Source organism: Magallana gigas, chromosome 9 (assembly GCF_963853765.1).
Source record: "Magallana gigas chromosome 9, xbMagGiga1.1, whole genome shotgun sequence".
Classification (NCBI taxonomy): Eukaryota; Metazoa; Mollusca; class Bivalvia; order Ostreida; family Ostreidae; genus Magallana; species Magallana gigas.
In genome coordinates, this window is record NC_088861.1 from 21896296 (window position 1) to 21918065 (window position 21770).

General features: G+C 33.5%; 1 protein-coding gene across 1 annotated transcript; it reads left to right on the top strand.

Moving 5' to 3' along the window:
* Nucleotides 1-1528: 1528 nt before the first annotated feature.
* On the top strand, nt 1529-21649 carry LOC105326835 (glutamine synthetase). Its single transcript, XM_020066627.3, has 6 exons — nt 1529-1725; nt 13613-13771; nt 14292-14474; nt 14566-14702; nt 16359-16558; nt 20907-21649. Exons 1-6 carry the CDS (start codon nt 1578-1580, stop codon nt 21256-21258), a joined length of 1179 nt encoding a protein of 392 aa, XP_019922186.3. The 5' UTR covers nt 1529-1577; the 3' UTR covers nt 21259-21649.
* The last annotated feature ends 121 nt before the right edge of the window (nt 21650-21770 follow it).

A 21770-nucleotide genomic window follows, 5' to 3' on the forward strand; every position in this document is an offset into this window, starting at 1 on the left:
CAAATTTATTTAAAAATTAAATTTGTTGTTATGACTACAAATTTAATTTTTAGATAAATTTGTGGAAAGACAGTACCCTAAAGGAGAAGAGTTGTCAATAGTGACAATTCCTCGCTCGAAATTATTACTAGGATGACAAAACGTGTCTCGGTCGCTTTACGAACTATTTCACGGTTATTTGACGAACTTTTATCCGTTCATTCAAGTGTAAATGTGGATTAGGCAATAAACCTCGTATTCCATGATGACCGCAGTCAGGCGAAGATCTTGTATATTTCAGCACGCGTTAATTTCTGTCATTCAAACCCCACGTATTTAATATTATTCCGGTTTGTATATTTTCGTTAGCCAAGGGTTTCCGATACACTACGCTTCTCATAACGTATTGTAGAAACGCATTGTAAGGGAAACCCTTGGCTAGCAAAGATGGGTTTGGGTAAATCTTAAGTTGAACACACTTTTTTTCAGCTATACTGTCTCTTTAATTTTTAAAGCAGTTCAACTCTATATCAAGTCAACAAAAAGTTTCTAATTTTTTAATACCTATGCCATTAATGATTTGCATAGTATCACCCTACATTATACTTTACATTTACAATGTAGTAAACCTCTTTCTGCACTAAATTCTTAAATCTGTTATTTTTATCATATATTTCATTTATAATTATTATAATTCGATCTTTAGTGTTCTATTTTTTACCTTAATTAATTTTTATTGCTTATGTGACTTTTGTAAAAATTACATTTTGTGTCTCTTCCTCTTTTCTTTTTCCCCATGGCTAATTTCAAATCTTTTAATATTGCAATATTATGTTTCATATTATATTATGTGCTTACTATTCTTTATACCTATATAACATAATAAATAAATATCGATTGTAACTTTGATCCTTAGGGAAAGGAATAACATATTAAGTACGACTTTGTGTCCAATCCGTTAATGTATCCATTTGTTGGGAACGACAGTTTATAACTGTTCCTGAGCATGAAATTAATACATGTATTTGTAGTAATATCTTACTATATTTACATTTCCCAGTGTCTTTGCCTGTGATAACACTACGTATCGATTTTGTACTATATAACCCATAATACAAATGACTCCAAATTGAAGCGCCAGCGGGGTTTGCTAATTTATATTTATATATTTAATTGTACGATGGCTTAAAATTATACAAATATAAGTAATAAGGAATCATTCTTTGAATATTATGAGGTGATAATTTCAGTCGGGCGTGATCAAATCTATCATAAAGCCCTTCGGGCTTTATTGGATTTGATCAAGCCCGAACCGAAATTATCACCTCATAATACTCAAAGAATGATTCCTTATTTCTTATTTAGATGTAACTCCTTGTAATTCCACATTTCACCTTTGTGTTACGAAACAGAGAGCGGAAGTTATAGCGATTTGTCACTCTTAGTTACAAATACTACACGTTTCGTACATTTTCGGTCGACATTTGTAAACATTTTCATTGCATTTATTTTAGTTCACTACCAGTTATTTATGAATTAGTTAGTTTTGAAATAACTTTGACATCTTTCAGTCGAAAAACGAACTGTGTGTCATTTAGATGGCGACAAAGGAACCGGATCATTTACTCTCAGGAATCCGTAACAGGACAGGGAAAGTGATTTTGGAATACGTTTTCCTGAATCACACAAGATGTGATATCTTGGACCAAACGCGAGTGGTGGATTCCGAGCCGCGGTGTGTGGGCGGTGAGTAGTGGGGGGTGACGGGTCACCTTAGTGTACTGAGTAGCTTCATTTACACTGCAACATTGAACAGTCTCATTTAAGCAAACTCAGGAAATCAAAATCCTCCCCTAAATAAAGGGGGGGGGGTCAATATTGTACAGGGGACTGTTTCTTCAGGCAGTGATGATTATACTTGATATGACACTTCCTCTACAGGTTTATTTTCTAAGTCGACTATTGACCTGCAGACCCCGAGGTTATAAAACTTTTTTGAGTACGAACTTAGGCGGCCGGTGGTGGTGACTTAAGTCTATCTTTTAAGCAATGATTTATTACATACACCAATACATTCAAATTCGATTAAAGAGATGAACGATTCGGTTTTACTTTTTAAAATAAGCATGACTTAACTAAATCATTGCTAAGTTTGCTTTATGTTACGGTATCAGACATACTTAAGTAAGACCTTAACAGGGCTAAGGATTCCGCCTAAGTCGCATTTATGACCCTACTGAAGTCAAATCTTAGCACGCTTTCTGTTACAAGCCCCATCTGCGGTCTTTCACCCACGGCGGTTTTCTGAATAAGGTATAGAGCTATCTCAAAGTCTTACACAATACCTATGATCTATATAAAAAGAAGTGCAAGGCATTTAAGATTTTTACATATGGTTATGTTTCTGTGTTAAACGCTCTAATTGCGTCATTATTACATGTATTTGAATTAAAATGGAAAGCGTTAATCATTTCATCGATAAAATGTCTATGTTTATGAATGTGAATTTAAGAGGAAAGGACGAGGGTTTAATTTGCACACATTTGAAAATAAGGTTTCAAAAAAACATTAAACGGGAATTTGACCAGTTGACCAGGTAAGATATGTAATGTTTGTGAAATATGGTGACATGTATTTGAAATCAACATGTAAACTTCCGAACTTGTTGGGCAAGAAATTAAAGTAACATCAAACCAAGCATTAGCCATGATGAACCACAAAGTGTGAGTGATGAGTTTGCAGAATGAAACACTTCTGTATACAAAATAGAACCAAGACTGGGACGAGTGAAGAATGACGCTGGTTTCAAGCGAAATATACACGGATTGGCGGGATTGGGTAGTCTTAGCTTAAAAGCCAGACAAATCTTGTTGATTTCAAAGAACCGCGGCTGAGTGGCTAGCAATGAAATAGACATGCCTTCGTTATGTTGCTATTAGACACAGCTACCCAAAGTCCAAGCTCTGTTAAAATTGTTCAATTATAATAGTTACCTTAACACTTGATGCAAAAATAAATTATATTGAAAATTTACATTTGGATAGTCTTCCTATACAGGATATGTCGAATGTGGCAATGAGATACATTCATTTAGTGGTACATGTATTTAGCAATGCATCGCGTTTCATGTTTTCGGACGTTTGAAGAGTTGCTATGCAATGATCAAAACAAGTTATCTGATACAATTTTGAAGAGAAAATACCATACGCTAATATTTAATATTTAAATAATGTTTCTGCTGACATTGATGGAGGAAATTTGCTGTTAAATGTCTTTCATTGAATACGCTGTAGCTTGAATAATTGAAGAAAAATTGACAAACTGTATGGGACTTAATCGGCAATTTTATATGCTCTAAGAACTGCATGTAAAGATTTTTTTCACAAAGCCAATTAGATACAGACATAATTCGTGCATTTTCAAAACATTAACACAGATAAAACTATTTTACAGTCATAAGTTTTCTGTTTGAAGAGAAAATATCATACGCACATAACTAGTGTTTTGCTGAAAAAATTGCTGATAGTTAAAAAAAAAAAACAAAAACCACGCAACAAAATATCTTCAAGTTTATTCTTCTTGTTTTATCATTAATATGCTGATAGAATACAAGAAAAAAATTAGGTTGAAAGCGGCTTTAATTGCTATGACATCACAGATCACAACTATTCTTCTATACTCAATTTCAAGTGTATTCAAACTGAGAACACACCGGGAAGAGATGCAACCAAAATTGTCTTTTAGATATTTCGCTTCATTAATTTATGTACATGTACATATAAATGTACGTACAAAATAATTTCATTGTAATAGCTCGACTTCCTGAGAATTCAATATTTAGTCAAATATGACCCATACTTTCCATCACTTAAAACCACGAAATCAATGTATATCTATTCATACGACAATTGCAGGGCATTTGTCTTTATATTTAGTGAAAATATCAATTATTTTGACCACGGAACATCGCCTACCTAATGATCTTTCATATTTATTTCAAATTAAAAAGAAACTTAAACATTTCTAAGTCAACGAATTATTTGGCTTAATAATTAATTATTATAAAAGGACAGCTTTCCATAAATTAGGCCTAATGTTTATATTTTCTAAATCTTGGTATTAAGACACTAAATTTTATTTAATTAAGGGAATATTGTGAACAGACACCAAGTAAGATCGTTGTATTTCTTCTGCTTGAATATTTGGACAATTTACAGTTAATTAACGAAGCATGCCCAATATGTAAAAATGAGAGAGAGAGAGAGAGAGAGAGAGAGAGAGAGAGAGAGAGAGAGAGAGAGAGAGAGAGAGAGAGTTTCACACAGACATCGTCACTTCGTTGTTTACACTACAGTATTCTATGCTCCCTAACCTCTTTCAAAAAACTTTTGACATAATCACACAAATAACTCTCTTTAATTTGTACGTTTTTGTGTACGTTTTTTTTTGTTTGGTTTTCCTAAAACTCTAATTTTATTGACTTTGCTGCTAAAAAGTACAAACATTACACATTCCCATGCTTGCAGATGAAAAGGGTATATGTACATGTACAGTTTGTCTACATGTCAACATTTTAACATGATTTACCGTGTTATACGTATAATTCCATTCACTTTTCTTTGGATCATACTCCAAATTGTACTCAGCAGAGAACGTACTACAAAACTTTTATAACCTCGGGTTTTAAAGTTGTACTCAGTGGAGCACGTACTCAGAGTACGAGTTTGAAGATGTGTTTTATAAACTTCGGAACCTGGGGTCATATTTCTACGGGGTTCATTATTCTTCTTTACACCGGTGTAATGAAGTATAATGACCCCCGTAGAATAATGACCGGGGGTCATTTTTCTACGTAGAATAATTGACCCCCCCCCCCCCTAGCTGAAGAATAATTGGATTTTTCTGAAGAAAAAAGACCCAGGGGTTATTTTTCTTCATGTTAAACATGAAGAAAAATGACCCCCATAAAAAAATGACCCCCCCCCCCCGTAAACATGAATAGAAATTGGTTACCCCGTATCCAAGATATGACTTTGAAATTACTTTATTTTTCACTCTGTTCAACTGATTTTGAAGTTATAAACACCGATCTTGTAAATAAATCGCTGTATATAGTTTTCCCTATCTGTAGCAAGCACACGCAAAACACTCTTACATTGCCACAAATTGATTGTTAACAGTTACGTCACTTCTCTCGTCGACAAACGGCGGGAAATGACGCATATAAAGAAAAATTCATACACAATGAGCATATTGTGTAATAATTAACGAACAATAATCATGAAAGAATAATTGTTGTAATAATATAAGCAATATTCATTGGTGAATGAATTGTCAATCGAAGAATGATACTTGTATATATCTTTATGGAAAAAGACTAAGGGGACAGGTAACGTATCTTATTTACATTTCTTGGGGAAAGTGATTTTTAAAAAAAAGCATTCTGCGTTAGTTTTGTTTTCTTCTGCGTAATACATGAACATCAATATTCTAAACATTTGTTGAAATGTTGTAATTGTGATCATGGATTGACTTTATTCTTTTAGGGCAAATTTGTGAAGAGTACCTGACTATAGTAAATCTTAAAAGATAATAAACACTGATCGATTATAATAAGAAAAGATTGTTTCTAAAAGCGTTGATAAGAGGTTAACACCCATGTTAGGGGTTTATATCCCGCTTGATTTTGATCACACGATCTTTGTTGTATCCAACGTTACCAATGCTCATACAAACTATTGATTCATTAATCATCTTGATATTAACTAAACTTACTAAAGTATGCCGAGGATAAAGTAAAATATATTTCCTGTACGAGTACTCTCAGCACTTTGACGATTTTCCTTATTGGCCGTTAACATCTACTGGCGTAATGGCTCTAACTTCAGCTTGGCTATAATGCCTAACAGTGGAGTAAACTTTTCATAATTTTGGTTTCATCATTAATTCTAGGTGATGCACTTGTGTATTGCGGAAATCCTCAATGCAAGTATAATTCATGAATAATATGGAGAATATAGAAGATGCGACGGCGAAGCGCGAAGATGCGAAGACGAAAGTGCTAAGTTGCGAAGGCGAAGAAGTGATACTACTACCGCTTCTTGCCTTTGCAACGTCGCACTCTCGCCTTCGAATCTTCGCGCTTTCGCCTTTTTAGCTCACCGAGACGAAGTCAATGGGAGCATATGCTATACCCCTGGCGTCTGCGTCCGGAGCTGGTTAAAGTTTTAGTTGCAGCTCCTGTATCTAAGCTATTACTTGTCCTCTCTTCACTAAAGTTACATAGAGGATGCATCTGGACCTACTGAATCTGGTTCCTAACTTTCAGATGCTGGAGGAGGTTAAGGGTTTTGGAGCAGGTGCCTTAAATAGCAATATCTAAGTTACTGCTGGTCCGTACTTCACCAAACTTGCATGGATGGTGTGTCTTATGATACGGATAACCAGACAGGCTTGAGTGCTGAATCTGAGTTATAGGTTTCAGATGCAGGAGGAGGTAAAGGTTTTTGCAGCTGGTTAAAGTTTTTGGAGCAGGTGCCCTTTAATGATAATATCTTAGTTACTACTGGTCCTAACTTCATTAAACTTGTATGGATGGTGCGTCTTATTATAGTGATGCACCTGACAGGCATAAATGCTGAATCTGAGCCACAGGTTTCGGATGCTGGAGGAGGTCAAGATTTTAAGAGCTGGTTAAAGTTTTTGAAACATGTGCCCTCTGATGACGATATCGTATTATTACTGGTCTTAACTTCACCAATCTTGCATTGATATAGTCTTATGATACTGATGCACCTGACAGGCTTGAATGCTGAATCAGAGCCATATGTTCATGATTCTTGATGAGGTTTAGTTTTTTGGAACAGGTCACATGTTTTATAGCTAGAAAGATAGCTTGCATAGTTGATTTAACTATATTATAAATGAAACGCAGAGGTTGCTTCAGATGCAGAGCCTGATCTCCATTATCAAGGATGCTAAAGAAATCTCCTACCTCACTTAAACCTGCTTGATAGATAGATATGGTTGTTGTTAAATGATGTAACATGATCCCTATGATATTGTAATATTATAAAATATCGTATCATACGATATTGTATAATATGATATTGGTTTATATGATATATTATCATATCACATGAAATTGTATTTTATGAGATTTTAATATATATTGTTGTATCATATAATACAATGTGTATAGTATGATTGTATTATATAATATTTTACTTTATCCCATGATATTGTATCATTTGATATGATAGAATGTTTATCAAATTATATTGTATTATATAATACAATATCATATTACGTATCAAATATGATACAGTATCATACAATACAATATCATACTATAATGTTTACATTCACTTTCTTTCCCTCTATTAAATTGCATTGGTTAATTTTAGTGATATTTACACACAACACAGAAGACCCAATCACCAAATCTGGTGCGTATGAATAATTCAGTATTTCTTCAGTATTTCTCGAAGAACAAGAACTAACTCTTCTCGCGACTTCACACCGGATAACGACCTGATATTATACTTACGCTGATAAATATTTCATTGATGTAAATATATTTTGGCACTTAAATTATTTCAATTGATTAATTTCTTAGTATACCAAGAGTATATTCATTAAATTACAGAAAGAAAAAAAATAATTGTGTTATTAGAATTGAAAACGCTGCGTACTATTTTTTTCAGTATATTTCGGCTGTTCCAGTGGCCATTCTGTTAATTTCGCATTACTTGTTGAATAAGACAGAGCCTTTATAAAAAAAAAATCATATTTGCGGGAAGGAAATACATGTTTAAAACATAGGTAATCACAGATTACAAAGCTCACCGAGACGAGGCATCAACTTTATGAGGCATCACCTTTAAAACCACCTTTATCATATGATATGAAAATCATAGTTAATGATCTTGGATATTCATGGATACTGTTTTGACACAATATCGTATATCATATGTAAAAAATTGTATGATAATCCTATGTTCATTTCATACATTATTATAAGATACAATGTTTATCAATACAATAATATAAAATATGATATTGCATCCAATGATACTTACAATATATATCATTTAATACAATATAATACTGTAATAAATATTGATGCAATATGATTTTGTAACATATAATATGACATTGTATCGTGTTATACATTATTGTATTTAATCACATAATACAATATCATAATATCTAATATAAATACAATATAGCATTATTTGATACTATATCATATCACATAATACATCACAATATTGTAACATATGATATTATATTGTATAATATAGTATAATTTTGTATTGTATGATATTGTATTATATTTGATACACAATATTGTATCATATGATACAATATAATTTGATAAAACATTGTTTCATATCATATGATACAATATCATCTGATACAGTACGATATTATATAATACAATATCATTTTATACAATATCATATCATATGATACAATATCATATTATACAATATCATATTATATGATATCTTATAATATCATATAATACAATTTCATGTATTATATAACAATATATTATATAAACCAATATCATATTATACAATATTTTATCATACGATATGCTATAATTATAATATACAATATCGTATCATATGATACAATATCATATATTGCAATATAATATGAAACAATATCATTCGATAAAATAATATATTATACAATATCATATTCTTCAATATTGTATAATAATATACAATACTATACATAACAATATCATAATACAATATCATATAATAATGTACAAAAAAATTGATACAATATCATATCATATCATATAACTTTTTACAATATAATGTATGATATTACATTGTATCATATAAAACAATAGTGTATCATATCATAGAATACTATATCATAGGAATCATGTTAAATCATTTAACAACAAACACATCTATCAAGCAGGTTTGAGTGAGGTAGGAGAATTTTTAGCATCCTTGATAATGGAGATCAGGCTCTGCATCTGAAGCTACCTCTGCAATTCATTTATATTATAGTTAAATCAATTATGCAAGCTATTATCTATAAAACATGTAACCTGTTCCAAAAAACTAAACCTCATCCAGCATCCGAAACCTATGGCTCAGATTCAGCATTCAAGCCTGTCAGATGCATCAGTATCATGAGATGCATCATCCCTGCAAGTTTGGTGATGTAAGGACCAGTAATAACTAAGATATAATCATCAGAGGGCACCTGCTCTAAAAACTTTAACCAGCTCTTAAAACCTTAACCTCATCCAGCATCCGAAACCTATGGCTCAGATTCAGCATTCATGCCTGTCAGGTGCATCAGTATCGTAAGACGCACCATCCTTGCAAGTTTGGTGAAGTTAGGACCAGAAATAACTAAGATATATTTTTTAGCATCCTTGATAATGGAGATCAGGATCTGCATCTGAAGCTACCTCTGCCATTCATTTATATTATAGTTAGATCATATATGCAAGTTTGAAATAGTGCTATTACCTACATATATTAAACATGTGACCTGTTCCAAAAAAACTAAACCTCATCCAGCATCCGAAACCTATGGCTCAGATTCAGCATTCAAGCCTGTCAGGTGCATCAGTATCATAAGACACACCATCCATGTAAGTTTGGTAAAGTTAGGACCAGTAATAACTAAGATATGATCATCAGAGGGCACCTGCTCTAAAAACTTTAACCAGCTCTTAAAACCTTAACCTCATCCAGCATCCGAAACCTATGGCTCAGATTCAGCATTCAAGCCTGTCAGGTGCATCAGTATCATAAGACGCACCATCTATGCAAGTTTGGTGAAGTTGGGACCAGTAGTAACTTAGAAATGGCTATCAAAGGGCACCTGCAACAAAAACTTTAACCTGCTCGAAAAACCTAACTTCATCTAGCATCCGAAACCTTCGGCTCAGATTCAGCATTCAAGCCTGTCAGGTGCAAAAGTATCATAAGACACACCATCCATGCAAGTTTGGTGAAGTAAGGACCAGTAGTAAGTAAGATATAATCATCAGAGGGCACCTGCTCCAAAAACTTTAACCAGCTCTAAAAACCTTAACCTCATCCAGCATCCGAAACCTATGGCTCAGATTCAGCATTCAAGCCTGTCAGGTGCATCAGTATCATAAGACACACCATCTATGCAAGTTTGGTGAAGTTTGGACCAGTAGTAACTTAGAAATGGCTATCAAAGGGCACCTGCAACAAAAACTTTAACCTGCTCCAAACACCTTAACCTCCTCCAGCATCTGAAATTCATGGCCCAGATTCAGCATCCAAGTCTCTCAAGTCCATTAGTAGGTCCAGATGCATCATTCATGCAAGTTTGGTGAAGATAGGACAAGTAATAAGTTAGATACAGGACCTGCAACAAAAACTTTAACCAGGTCCGGACGCCGACGCCGACGCCGAGGGTATAGCATAAGCTCCCCCCGACTTCGTCTCGGTGAGCTAAAAACGTAAATATAAGCATTGAATCATTATTTTTTGAAAGATGTGGTCTCATAACTTCAACAATGAGTGCAAACAAATTTTCATAACGCGCTAGCGCGCGTTATACAATTTGTATGCACACACCGTTGCAGTTATGAGACCACATCTTTCAAACAATAATGATTCAATGCTTAATTATACAATATAATCATATATATAATCATATATAATCATATATATATATAAATATATATATATATATATATATATATATATATATATATATATATATATATATATATATATATATATATATATATATATATATATATATATATAATATAATCATATATATATCATATGTTTCAATGTTATGATGTATTGTTACAGTTTGATATTGTTTCATATAATACTATATTGTATTATGTTTTATGATATTGTATTGTTTGATCAAATACAATAATGTATAACACAATACAATGTCATATCATACATTACAATATCATATCTCACAATTTTTTACGGTATTTTATGATATTATATGATATATATTGTAATTATGATAGGATGCAATTTTAATTTTATATTATTGTATTGATTAACATATGAACATATGAATAACATACAATTTTTTAACAGATGATATACGATATTGTATCCAAACAGAATCCATGAATATCCAAGATCATAAAGGATGGTTTTCATGTAATATGAGAAAGGTGGTCTCATAAAGGTGATGCCTCATAAAGGTGATGCCTCGTCTCGGTGAGCTTTGTAATCTGTGATTACCTATGTTTTATAATTGCGGAGCTCTCCATCGTTGAAATGGTTCCGAGGCATATTTTGGAAATTTTATTTTTATTAAATTAATAAAATAAAATTATCCAGTGGGATGGGGTCCGAACTCCCTCTCCCCTTTTACTGCGTGAAATTATTAATATTGAATTTTCCGGGAGGGGGGGGGGGGGGCGGACCCCCTTTCCCCCTCGAGATCCATGCATGAGCAAGGAGTGTCGCATAATGAAATTACATTGTTACTGAGTTTGGTCCACGGTAAAGAGACGGCTGTTAAGTGACAGTCCTGAGTCTGGAAGTGCATATGTACACATTATGGCGGACATTACATTTAGTGTGGAGTAGATAATGATTAGGCATAGCCAGCACTGGTAAACATATATGTTACATTTACTTTAAAATATTTATAAACATTCATAGTAAGCGCGATGGCCTAGCGCATGCGTACCAATAATAGCATGGATTAATCTGAAAACCTTGGCGAGTACGGTGCCTGTATAAAATTCTATGTAATCGACCGAGACTTGCTGAATGCAATCAAAAAAGGCGACGGCGAAAGTGCGAAGATGCGAAGGCCAGAGTGCAAAGTTGGGAAGGAGCGATAGAAGTATCGCTCCTTCGCCCCTCGCACCTTCGCATTTTAGGCATCACATCTTCGCGCTTCGTCGTCGCATCTTCGCACTTTTGCTCTTTCGCCTTCGCAGTATCGCATTTGCAACTTCGCATCTTCGCCCTAAGGTCGAAGTGGCCCTATCGGAACACCATAGATATATGTAAATGTAATTGTTAAGATGACAACCATACCCCGATGCAATACGTCAATATCTTGTTATAACGGAATGATTTTTATTTTCTAAGATATACCCCTTCTTTCACTTTAAGTTTATTTGAATATGAATTATAATTTCTGTTACTTTCTGTAAACTGCAGCAATAAAAATTGCAATAGTGTAAAGACTATTTCACAAATAATAAAAAAATATACTGAAAAACTTTAATCTACAAGGGGGTCATTATTCTACAGGGGTCACTTTTTCTTCATGTGGAGTGTGCTCATTTTTATGAAAATGACACTTATTCTTCAGGCAAAGGGGTCATTTTTCTACGTAGAATAATGACCGGGGGTCATTTTTCTACGTAGAATATTGACCGGGGGGGGGGTCATTTTTCTACGTAGAAAAATGACCCCCGGTCATTATTCTACGGGGGTCATTATTCTTCATTACACCGGCTATTACACTTAGTAATCAAAGTGTAAACAGTCACAACTAGACAACCATCTCAAAGGGCCCCGCTTAAATAATGGACAATAGTACGAAAACCATATCAGAGAATGTTTCTTTGACCTTGCCCTATAACTCTGAAATTTTCCAGCTGGCATACAAGTTTAAATTCAATCTTATTACCCCTTACGTATAGGCATTTTTATTCAACCTGAGAAAGATTAAGCAAATTGGAAATAATCTACAGTCTAAAACTGATTATAAAGAGGTCCGGTATGACCATCACATTGACTTGGTTAAAATTATAAAATCACTGCACGCCATTAACCTAAAGCTCTGTTGATGTAAAATTTGCATGATCCAAGACGACCTTGACACTTGACCTAGAGACAGCATTCAAGGTCACTGCACACCCTTTGATCGTAGGCACTGTGTGAGTGAAGTAATGGCTAGATTGGACCAATGGGAGAAAAGACCCAGACATGAATGTTTCATAAATTTCTGCTATGACCTTCACATTTGACCTTGAAACTTGGTTCAAGGTCACTTCACACCTTTTACTAAAAGGCACTCTGTGGGTGAAGTATGACCCACATCGGGCAAAGCGGAGAGAAGATATGCTCCGGACAAGAGATATCGGATGGACGGACAGACTGATCACTATAGGGCGCCCGCACAGCGGAACCTTAAAAAATTATCCCTGTTCGAATGTTATAAAACGCCTATTTGATTCATGCATAATGATATTTTTTAGAGAGATAGATAAATAACGGTTGCAGAAATAATTAATGGTAGAAATGAATACAACGAGACCAGCTTAACGAGTTCTGTTTAACTTGATTATTGTACAGTAATAGTACTCAACCGTTATACCACGTGACATAGCAAAGAGACATGTTTCAGTGTTTGTATTGTACAGTAGATATTGTATGAATTAGTACTACAGTCCATAGTCTATTGTACGGTATATTATATAGCATATACTGGTAGATGAAAAAGGGTAATTGTTGGCCTTGAACGATTTTCTGTGCATTGTTGTTTATTGATTTGACTCTTTGTTTAATTAGTTTTTATTAGATGGAAATAGGGATTGAAAAAACGATGGATGTAAGCGTAAATTATTTTGTTTGCATGAAAACTAATCCTCGTTATTTCTCCATAGACTGTCCTATTTGGAATATAAACCTGTGGAATAATGCAGAACAAAAGGACTCCCAGGAAATGATTTTGAAACCAGTGGCTATGTTTGAAAATCCGTTTTTTCATAGCCCACACAAACTTGTAATGTGTGACGTATGGGTGTCCATGGAAACCCCTTCAGGTAAATTTAGGGTAAATGTATTTGAAATGTACAAGTTTTTTTTTACCATTTAATATATATATATTTATATATTAATTATATATTTTATATTTTTAATAACAAGGCTTCTAGATACTTTAAATAAGACATGAAACTCTAAAATAATTCATTCAAACAATAACATACTTTATTTGGTAATTAATGCGGGGTATGAACTTTTAAGGTAGCAACATTGCAGAAAAAATGCATAACCTGCGTTTCAGTTGATTTTTTTCAATTAGAAAACAAAAAATATCATAATGATGGGGTCATTATCTGCCTTATATTCTGAGGGAAGTGTACATATTTGATCCCGGTACAAACCCTGACCCCCCCCCCCCCCCGGACCTAAAATAAAATAGATATGTCACAGGCGGGACTTGATTCATTGTTCTGAATTATTTCTTTGTGTTTGATATTTCTGCAACCTTTTCCTCGTAAATGGCTGGTTGATGTAAGCTGTTTTTGTAGACAATTGAGTTTCAATATCGTTTATCTACAGATTTCAATACTAGAGTTGGATGCACAAAAACCATGAATCGTCTGGATTTTGATCCAGTCACGGGTTATCGCCCGGAAAAGGCCCGTGAACCTTGGTTTGGCATCGAGCAGGAATATTATGTCATTAATGATGAAGGCATTCCATGCAGTTACGATCCTGAAAAATTCAATTACGATACATTAGGTAACTTTTTATAAAAGTCAGAAAATCAATCTATATTTTATAAATCCTTAAGATCCGCTACATGCTCCTGTTTTTTTCTCAAACCTCCTAGTCATGTACAATCATGTTGGCCATCCACACAACAAAAACGTCGGCTTGGAAAGAGAACTATCCAGCAGCCACTTTCTGGCTTGTCTATACGCTGGTGTCAAAATAGGAGGCCGCAACAGGGAGAACGGGCCATCCCAGGTACTCCGCCATTGTATTCATCTTCAATCTTCTTTTAATTAGCATAATTCTACGTAAAATACATTGTTATTAATAGTAGCAACACTAGATTTACAGACCACATGGGGCTCAAATTGAGTTACATGTTACGAGAATATTCAACAAGTGACAATCATTATAAATATTGCTTATAAATAACAACCGTTATCATGATACATGTACCGCATCCAAACCTTATTATTATTATAGTATACATTTTATGTGATACATGATTTTCCTATATTTGCACTTAACCCTAAAAACGGTCATTGGACCCTTAGCCATGCAGGCAATCTGTTACAGAAATAAAAAAAAAACCTTAATTGTTTTTAATTTACTATTAGAATTTACTATCAGTATACGAACACTGTTACTTCATTTTTTGACGTTACGGTCAGAGAAACTTTGAAGAAAAATAAGTTTAGTGATAATTGATAAAACAAAACGTAGGATAAGTACTCTCAAAATATTGCCAGCTTATTTACAAACAATAATCAATTAGTTAATATTTCAAAATAATTATTTTCCAAAACATGGCATACATTTATTTAGTTCCACGAGTTCTAATTCCGTTGTGGCGAAGTCATAATTACATAATAAGCGAATCTGTGAATGTTAACATAAAATTCGTCATACTAGTGATTAACTAGTCTTTAAAAAAAACATTTGAATAATTATGTTTACATTGCCATTTATATCGTTCATGCCCTTAAATCCTATAAATGGCAGTCTTTTTCAACAACAGTATTAAACTCATTTGCTTCAAATCTGTCTTAATATTAATATTACGCATAAATATACCATAAGATATTTAAGGAGGGCGATTTGGGTTTTTTTGCGGAAAAACTACAATAGCATAACTCTTTATTTTTTAACAATATGTTATTTAAACCAACTCTAGTTTATTTGCGAAGGTTCATGAAAATCGACCGTCTGGTTCTTTTTAGGGACCATCTCAAAATAGAGGTACATTTACTATAGGAATATATAGGAAACTGTCATTTTCCGCACATCAAAGCAGTTTTAAAAAAATATTACAATAGCTTTTTTTCTCAAATTGTTATATATGATTAGTAATATCATTTTCTACCTTATATGTAAAAAACACAAAATTCTACCGTCCGGTTTTTAGTGGGGGCCATCTCAAAATATTCAAATGCACCAAATTTTGCTATATATTTGGATCATCACGAATGATGATTGGTACAATGGATTCATTCCAAAAATGAAGAAAATATCCTCGAGGATAGCATCATTCTGAATATAAAATTTCAACAGCGTACAATTTTTACTTTTTCTTTTATGTTATTTCTTATAACGTACTCCTACAAAGCTTCATTTTATCATAACATCATAAAAGCGCAATGGCAATGCTCCCCTACCGCACAACGTAAAAATCGTGTTAAAAATAAAAATTTCCTTTAACAATCTAAATATTTTTATCTGTATTTTGTTTATTGTGTTCAATTTTATACATGACATTGAAAAAAATTCATAAGAAGTATAAATCAACTGTATTATATTAGAATGCGCAAAAACATGCGCAATGCAAACTAAAGTCGGCCTCCTTAATTCAACATTTATCAATAGTTACTTTTATCCAGACCAATATAGTAACACCATAACCTATTTTTACAGTGGGAATATCAAATAGGTCCTTGCGAGGGCGTGGCTATCGGGGATCACCTGTATATGTCGAGGTATATACTGCACAGATTGGCGGAGACGTTCGGGGTACGAGTGAGCTTTAGACCCGCCCCACTCCCAGGGGTAAGGACGATTGCGGGTGGACATCTCAACTTCAGTACAGTCCAAATGAGAGAGGAAGGGGGCACAAGGTATACTTTGTTTATATAAAAACCTATATTGTTAGGACATATGAACACGATAATTAGCTTATTTTCTGATAATAAAAAACCCGAAGACACTACAAGAGATTTTATTGTCTTTCTATAGTGTGAGATACTACTGATTTAACAGATTGAATAACACTATCTATACTTTGTCACATTCATACATAAAACCAAGTCAACATATCAACAATGACTGAACTAGGGGAACTTGCAGCGAATCACAGTTTCCAAATGAATATAGCTTGCTAGATTGCTCAGCCTGGTATCACGTCAGGTCTCAACCAAGGTCTTGTAATTACTCAAGTTTATATTGTTATTTCATAATAATTTAATTCTGATTGTAACGCCTCATTTGATTGGCTAAACAAATTCATATATATCGTATAACATAACTTGCCTACGTCACAATACGACGTGCGTGCGAAAGGTATTAATCCGCTTGACGTTACGTTTAAATTCTGTACAAATTAACATATTTTAACTAATATATGGGCCTTATTATCTGATTTAAATAGTAGAAAATTAAATTATAAGGAATAATTTTAATTTCTACCTATGTTATACGAGTATATTAACATAACTTGGAACAGTTTACGCTTTTTATAAACCGCTTCGCGGTTTATAAAGCCTAAACTGCCCCAAGTTATGTTATATCGTATAACATAGGTAGAAATTCAATTCATTCCTTAATTCAATCCATTCTTATTGCACAAAGAAAGCCTCTAGAACACTGTTCGTTCAGAGTTTTACCAGTGTTAACAACTTTCAATATACCATCGGTGCAATGTGATGGCAATGGTATCAATTGTAGCAATAAGCATAGACCAGTTTTGGCATACAAATGTTATTGATTAAACCATTGTAACCATTGGGAATCCAATGTAAATGTTGATAATAATGATTACTGTTTTATAAGCATGTCAAATAACAAGTTTAGTATCCTAATTATACAACAACGTTTTCATCATAATATTGCAACCCTCGTGTCATACTTCAAGGACAAATCGCTTCCCCATATTTCAAAAATATAATCAGGGCCCCGCAAGGATTTGCGGGTGCCCTATAGTAATCACTCTGTCCGTCCGTCCTTCTGTCCGTCCGTCTGTCACTCTTCCGTCCACAAATTTTCTGTTTTTTTTCTAATAACTTTTTTTATGGTTGCCCAATCAAGTTCAAATTTGGTATGGTAGTTCAGTAGGCAGAAATACATATTTTGATGCTAAGTTTGGTTCCGTATGTCTTCTGGTTTGGATCTGGGGTGGTGGGGTAGATTCCTTAACTATATGCATAAGAATGAATGGGCAAAGAGAGAGAACTGCTGAGAATGTTACCATTGTATACTTGGAAGGCTGTGCAATATTTGTCCTTTGGGATTAATTAACCTTCCACAGGAAGAAAATCCTAAGCTTTATCTTTATCTGTCACATTGAGATTAATTACTGCACTGCCTGTGTCTGCAAATGAACTTTGTTTTGAAGTTAAGGTCAATTTTGAATGATGTGTAGTATTGTGTACATTCTTTGAAATATGGATTTAAGATATAATACTCATTCTTTATTTTGGTTAAAATACCGTACACAATGATTTATAATAATTTTATTGAATTCTAAAATCAAGATATATATTAAGATATCCTTTTTCACTATTTTATTTTTTAATTATGTATTTTATTTCTTAATTATTTATTTTATTTTTTTCTGCCTTAATGCTGTTAATTTTAACAGGTAATCAGAAAATAACCCCATTCTGTCATTTCTGAAAGAAAAAAATCTTTTTGTAAATTTAGAAGAAAAGGATGAGAGAGTAGAGTAATCCCCTGGGATTAATTATCTTGCCTGCTGCAGAAAATTTAGAGGCTTATCTCTATCTGTCATATGAAGATTAATGAACACCTTTGTCTGCAACTGATGTTTGTTTTGAAGTTGAGGTCAACCCTGGGTGATACAATGTATTTGCATTCACTGAAGGATTGCATTTTATAAAACACCTGTTTAAATCTTTTTTAAATACACATTTAATTTAGTGTTTTTTTATAAGACATTAGGTTATCCCTGTTTTATGCAGATACAAGGTTACTATTTAGAGTTTTTGGACATTCAGGAATTATCTTGAAATTTTTAAAAATACAGTTGTTACTTATAATTTTCATTTTTTTTACCACCTTTTATATATTGCAGTTCTTTACATCTTATGCCGGGTATTTATTTTTCATCATTGTTAATATAAAGAGGATGGAATTCAAAGTTTTTTTTCACTTCTCTATATAATTGTCATAGCGGGGCCCTTCCTGACTGGTCAGTTTTCTAGTTTGAGGACAATTAAAATCAAAGTACTGAAGTACTGAAAGCCGGGCTCTTTTGGCGTGTCTTTAATTATGCATTTTGTGTAGTAAAGACTGAAAAATATATATATATCTCTCTTATGCTTTTAATGTCGGCAAGGCGTCAGAGAGCGACCAAATTTTGTAACGCGGGGGTGTTAAGGAAGCATATGGGCAATTTAGCGTCTTATTTTGACTGTTATATTCAAAATCGTGAAATTAAATAACTATTTTAAATACGATCAAAAACTTAGTATTATCCTTTGAAAAAGATGTCAGTGCAATAAAATCGGGTAGTACATTACTGCCACATTGGTGCATTATCACGTGACAACTATAAATAGCTTACGTATATTCCTTAACATAAAATGAGATAGAACAACACTACCCCGCAGTTTCCAAAATAAAATAAACATACCAAGTGAAGGCAAAACATCTCAGTTTAATCAAAACTGCTGCTAGAATCCTATGTTTTTCTTAATTCAATAGTTATTCATCCGGTTCTCGTAAAACCTTCCCCACTTTAATAAAGTTTGTACGGAAAACGGCAAGTTGCATCAAAACAACACACAACATGGGATTTTAGCAGCACTTTTCAATTTAAGCATTGATCAAACTAACGATACATATAAAATTCCAAGTTCAATATATGCGGGGTAGTGTTGTTCTAGTCGGATTTTTATATCGTAAACAACGACAGAGGAAAGCCTGGCCGAGAAATAAAAGCAAATTTACATACCTTTTAGCGAATGATTGATAAAACTATTATCTCTCCCAGTATTCTTATGTTCCATTCTCAATAAATCACACCACAATATTTTATTAGAGTTCTTAGATTAGTTATATTTGGAATATGTTTACAATGCTTTCTGATCAAATTCACACGACATTCAACTTTTAGTCATGACGTCATCAATGTGTAAATCTACGTAATACAAACTAATTTCTGAAAAAAATTTGACTTCAGTATTTTTATTTGCTTTTTGTCTACGTTTCGTTGCTTAGATAATTGAATATGTACATAATAACTAAGATTTGTGATTTCACGAAATTACATGTAACTCAGAATCCATATGTTTCCTTAACACCCCCGCGAAGCGGCTATAAACAAAAATATGTCTGTCTAGTAGAAAAAAGTTCAACAGTTGCTGCCTTGAATTTTGCAGCAAGCGTTATATATTCAATCCTCATTTCTTCAGCGCACGGCAAAGTAGTTCATGGAAATTTATGCGCATTGTATGTGTCCAAAATGCATAGTCTTGTTTTCAAAACACGTTACTAAAAAACAAAAAAGATAGACAATTCTCCCGAAATTAAACAAAGAAACAAAATGCCAACACTTTTGACAAAACGTGGCTCTTTGTGTAACTATTTGGTATAGCGGAAGCTTTTACTTTGACGCTGTTTGGTTTTTTGTTTACTTTTGAAGTTGTGCTATTCATAGTAACATTGGCGATTTGCCTGCCTATAGCCAGAACTCTGCTTTCAGCAGAGCCCGGCTGAAAAAAACAAAAAAACAAAAACAAAACAAAAGGGACATTAAAACTTTTGTTTCACTTTATTTTATTGTAAAAATCATCATGACATCTTGGTTTTTCGATTCCTGGTACATACATTACCAATTTCTTTGCTATGACTGCTCAATTACTTTAATTCAGAACATTCATATTGGATGAAATTTTTTTAAAAAATGCAAATAAATCAATAATGATACCCGAGAAATCACATGACCTAGGTTTAGAGCAAGACCAAATTGAAAACACATCCAGCAAACTGTTAAAAATTCTATCTACAGGTATTCTGTAATTCGCTGTAAGGAGTTCTTTACACACTAAGTTGCTTAGGTAGTGCTAGGTCTGTTCTGTGAATCATATACCGGTTTTTCGATGATTGTTCAATACATATTGGTATTCATTCCTAATTTATTACATGATTGTCATAAAGTAATAACTGTATTCGTGATAAGCTAACTTTAAGTCTACAGCTCTAACGATTTTAATGAATTTCTTATAGGTACATCATGCATGCAATCGAGATATTATCTAAATCGCATCAACAGGAATTGTTCAAATGTTATGACCCTTCGCCCGACTCGGAAAACACAAAGAGAATGGAAAGCCAAAACACTGAGCACTGGATTCCAAAGGTTGATGAATTCACGTTTGGTGTAGGATTGAAAAGATCAACGACAGTCAGAATTCCTAAACTGGTCGACATGGATGGCCGTGGGTATTTTGAAGACAGGCGACCTGGGTCCAATATGGACCCGTACGCCGCAGCAGATGTACTAGTTCGGGCTTGTATACTTGGAGATTTCCTAAAACCGGGGTTTGAATATTTAAAAAATCTCTGTCTACCTGATTAATGGTTGTTTCGCTCTTTATCTCTTTTATTGTTGTATGGAAAATTATGAAAATTATATCCAAGGAGGGTCCAAAGTTATCAACATTTAGTGATGTAGATGCATATTTATCCAGAGGAGCTACGGATGTGTCTGTTTTTCTGTTAAACAGCAAACTGGCATTTAAACCGTGGCTCATCTATATCTTTTAGGATATCTTACATTCACAAACATTTAAGCTACCATGATTGTTTTTTTTAATTCATTGTTTGTGACTCTATTTATCAGTCATCCTGTAATGCAGCAACTGCACGTCAAATGTCATAAAAGATGAATAATATTTACGCTGGTTGTGTGTTTTGTTACCTTTAATAATTAAACAAATCGTAGATATCGTAATAAAATCGATTAAAAAGATACTAATACTTGTTTCATTGCTATATCCGGGAAATCGTCAACCTGAGGTCCAGGCCTCTAGATTCTAGGGAACCAACTAGGACATGATCACCCCAAAAATCCTGTAAGAATGTGACAGG

What these genes read in the sequence shown, in the direction of transcription:
- LOC105326835 (XM_020066627.3), top strand. Translation starts at nt 1,578, where the DNA reads ATGGCGACAAAGGAACCGGATCATTTACTCTCAGGAATCCGTAACAGG. An exon ending in CGAGCCGCGGTGTGTGGGCG is followed by an intron (nt 1,726 to 13,612) that starts GTGAGTAGTGGG and finishes ATTTCTCCATAG; the next exon opens with ACTGTCCTATTTGGAATATA. An exon ending in AGAGAGGAAGGGGGCACAAG is followed by an intron (nt 16,559 to 20,906) that starts GTATACTTTGTT and finishes AATTTCTTATAG; the next exon opens with GTACATCATGCATGCAATCG.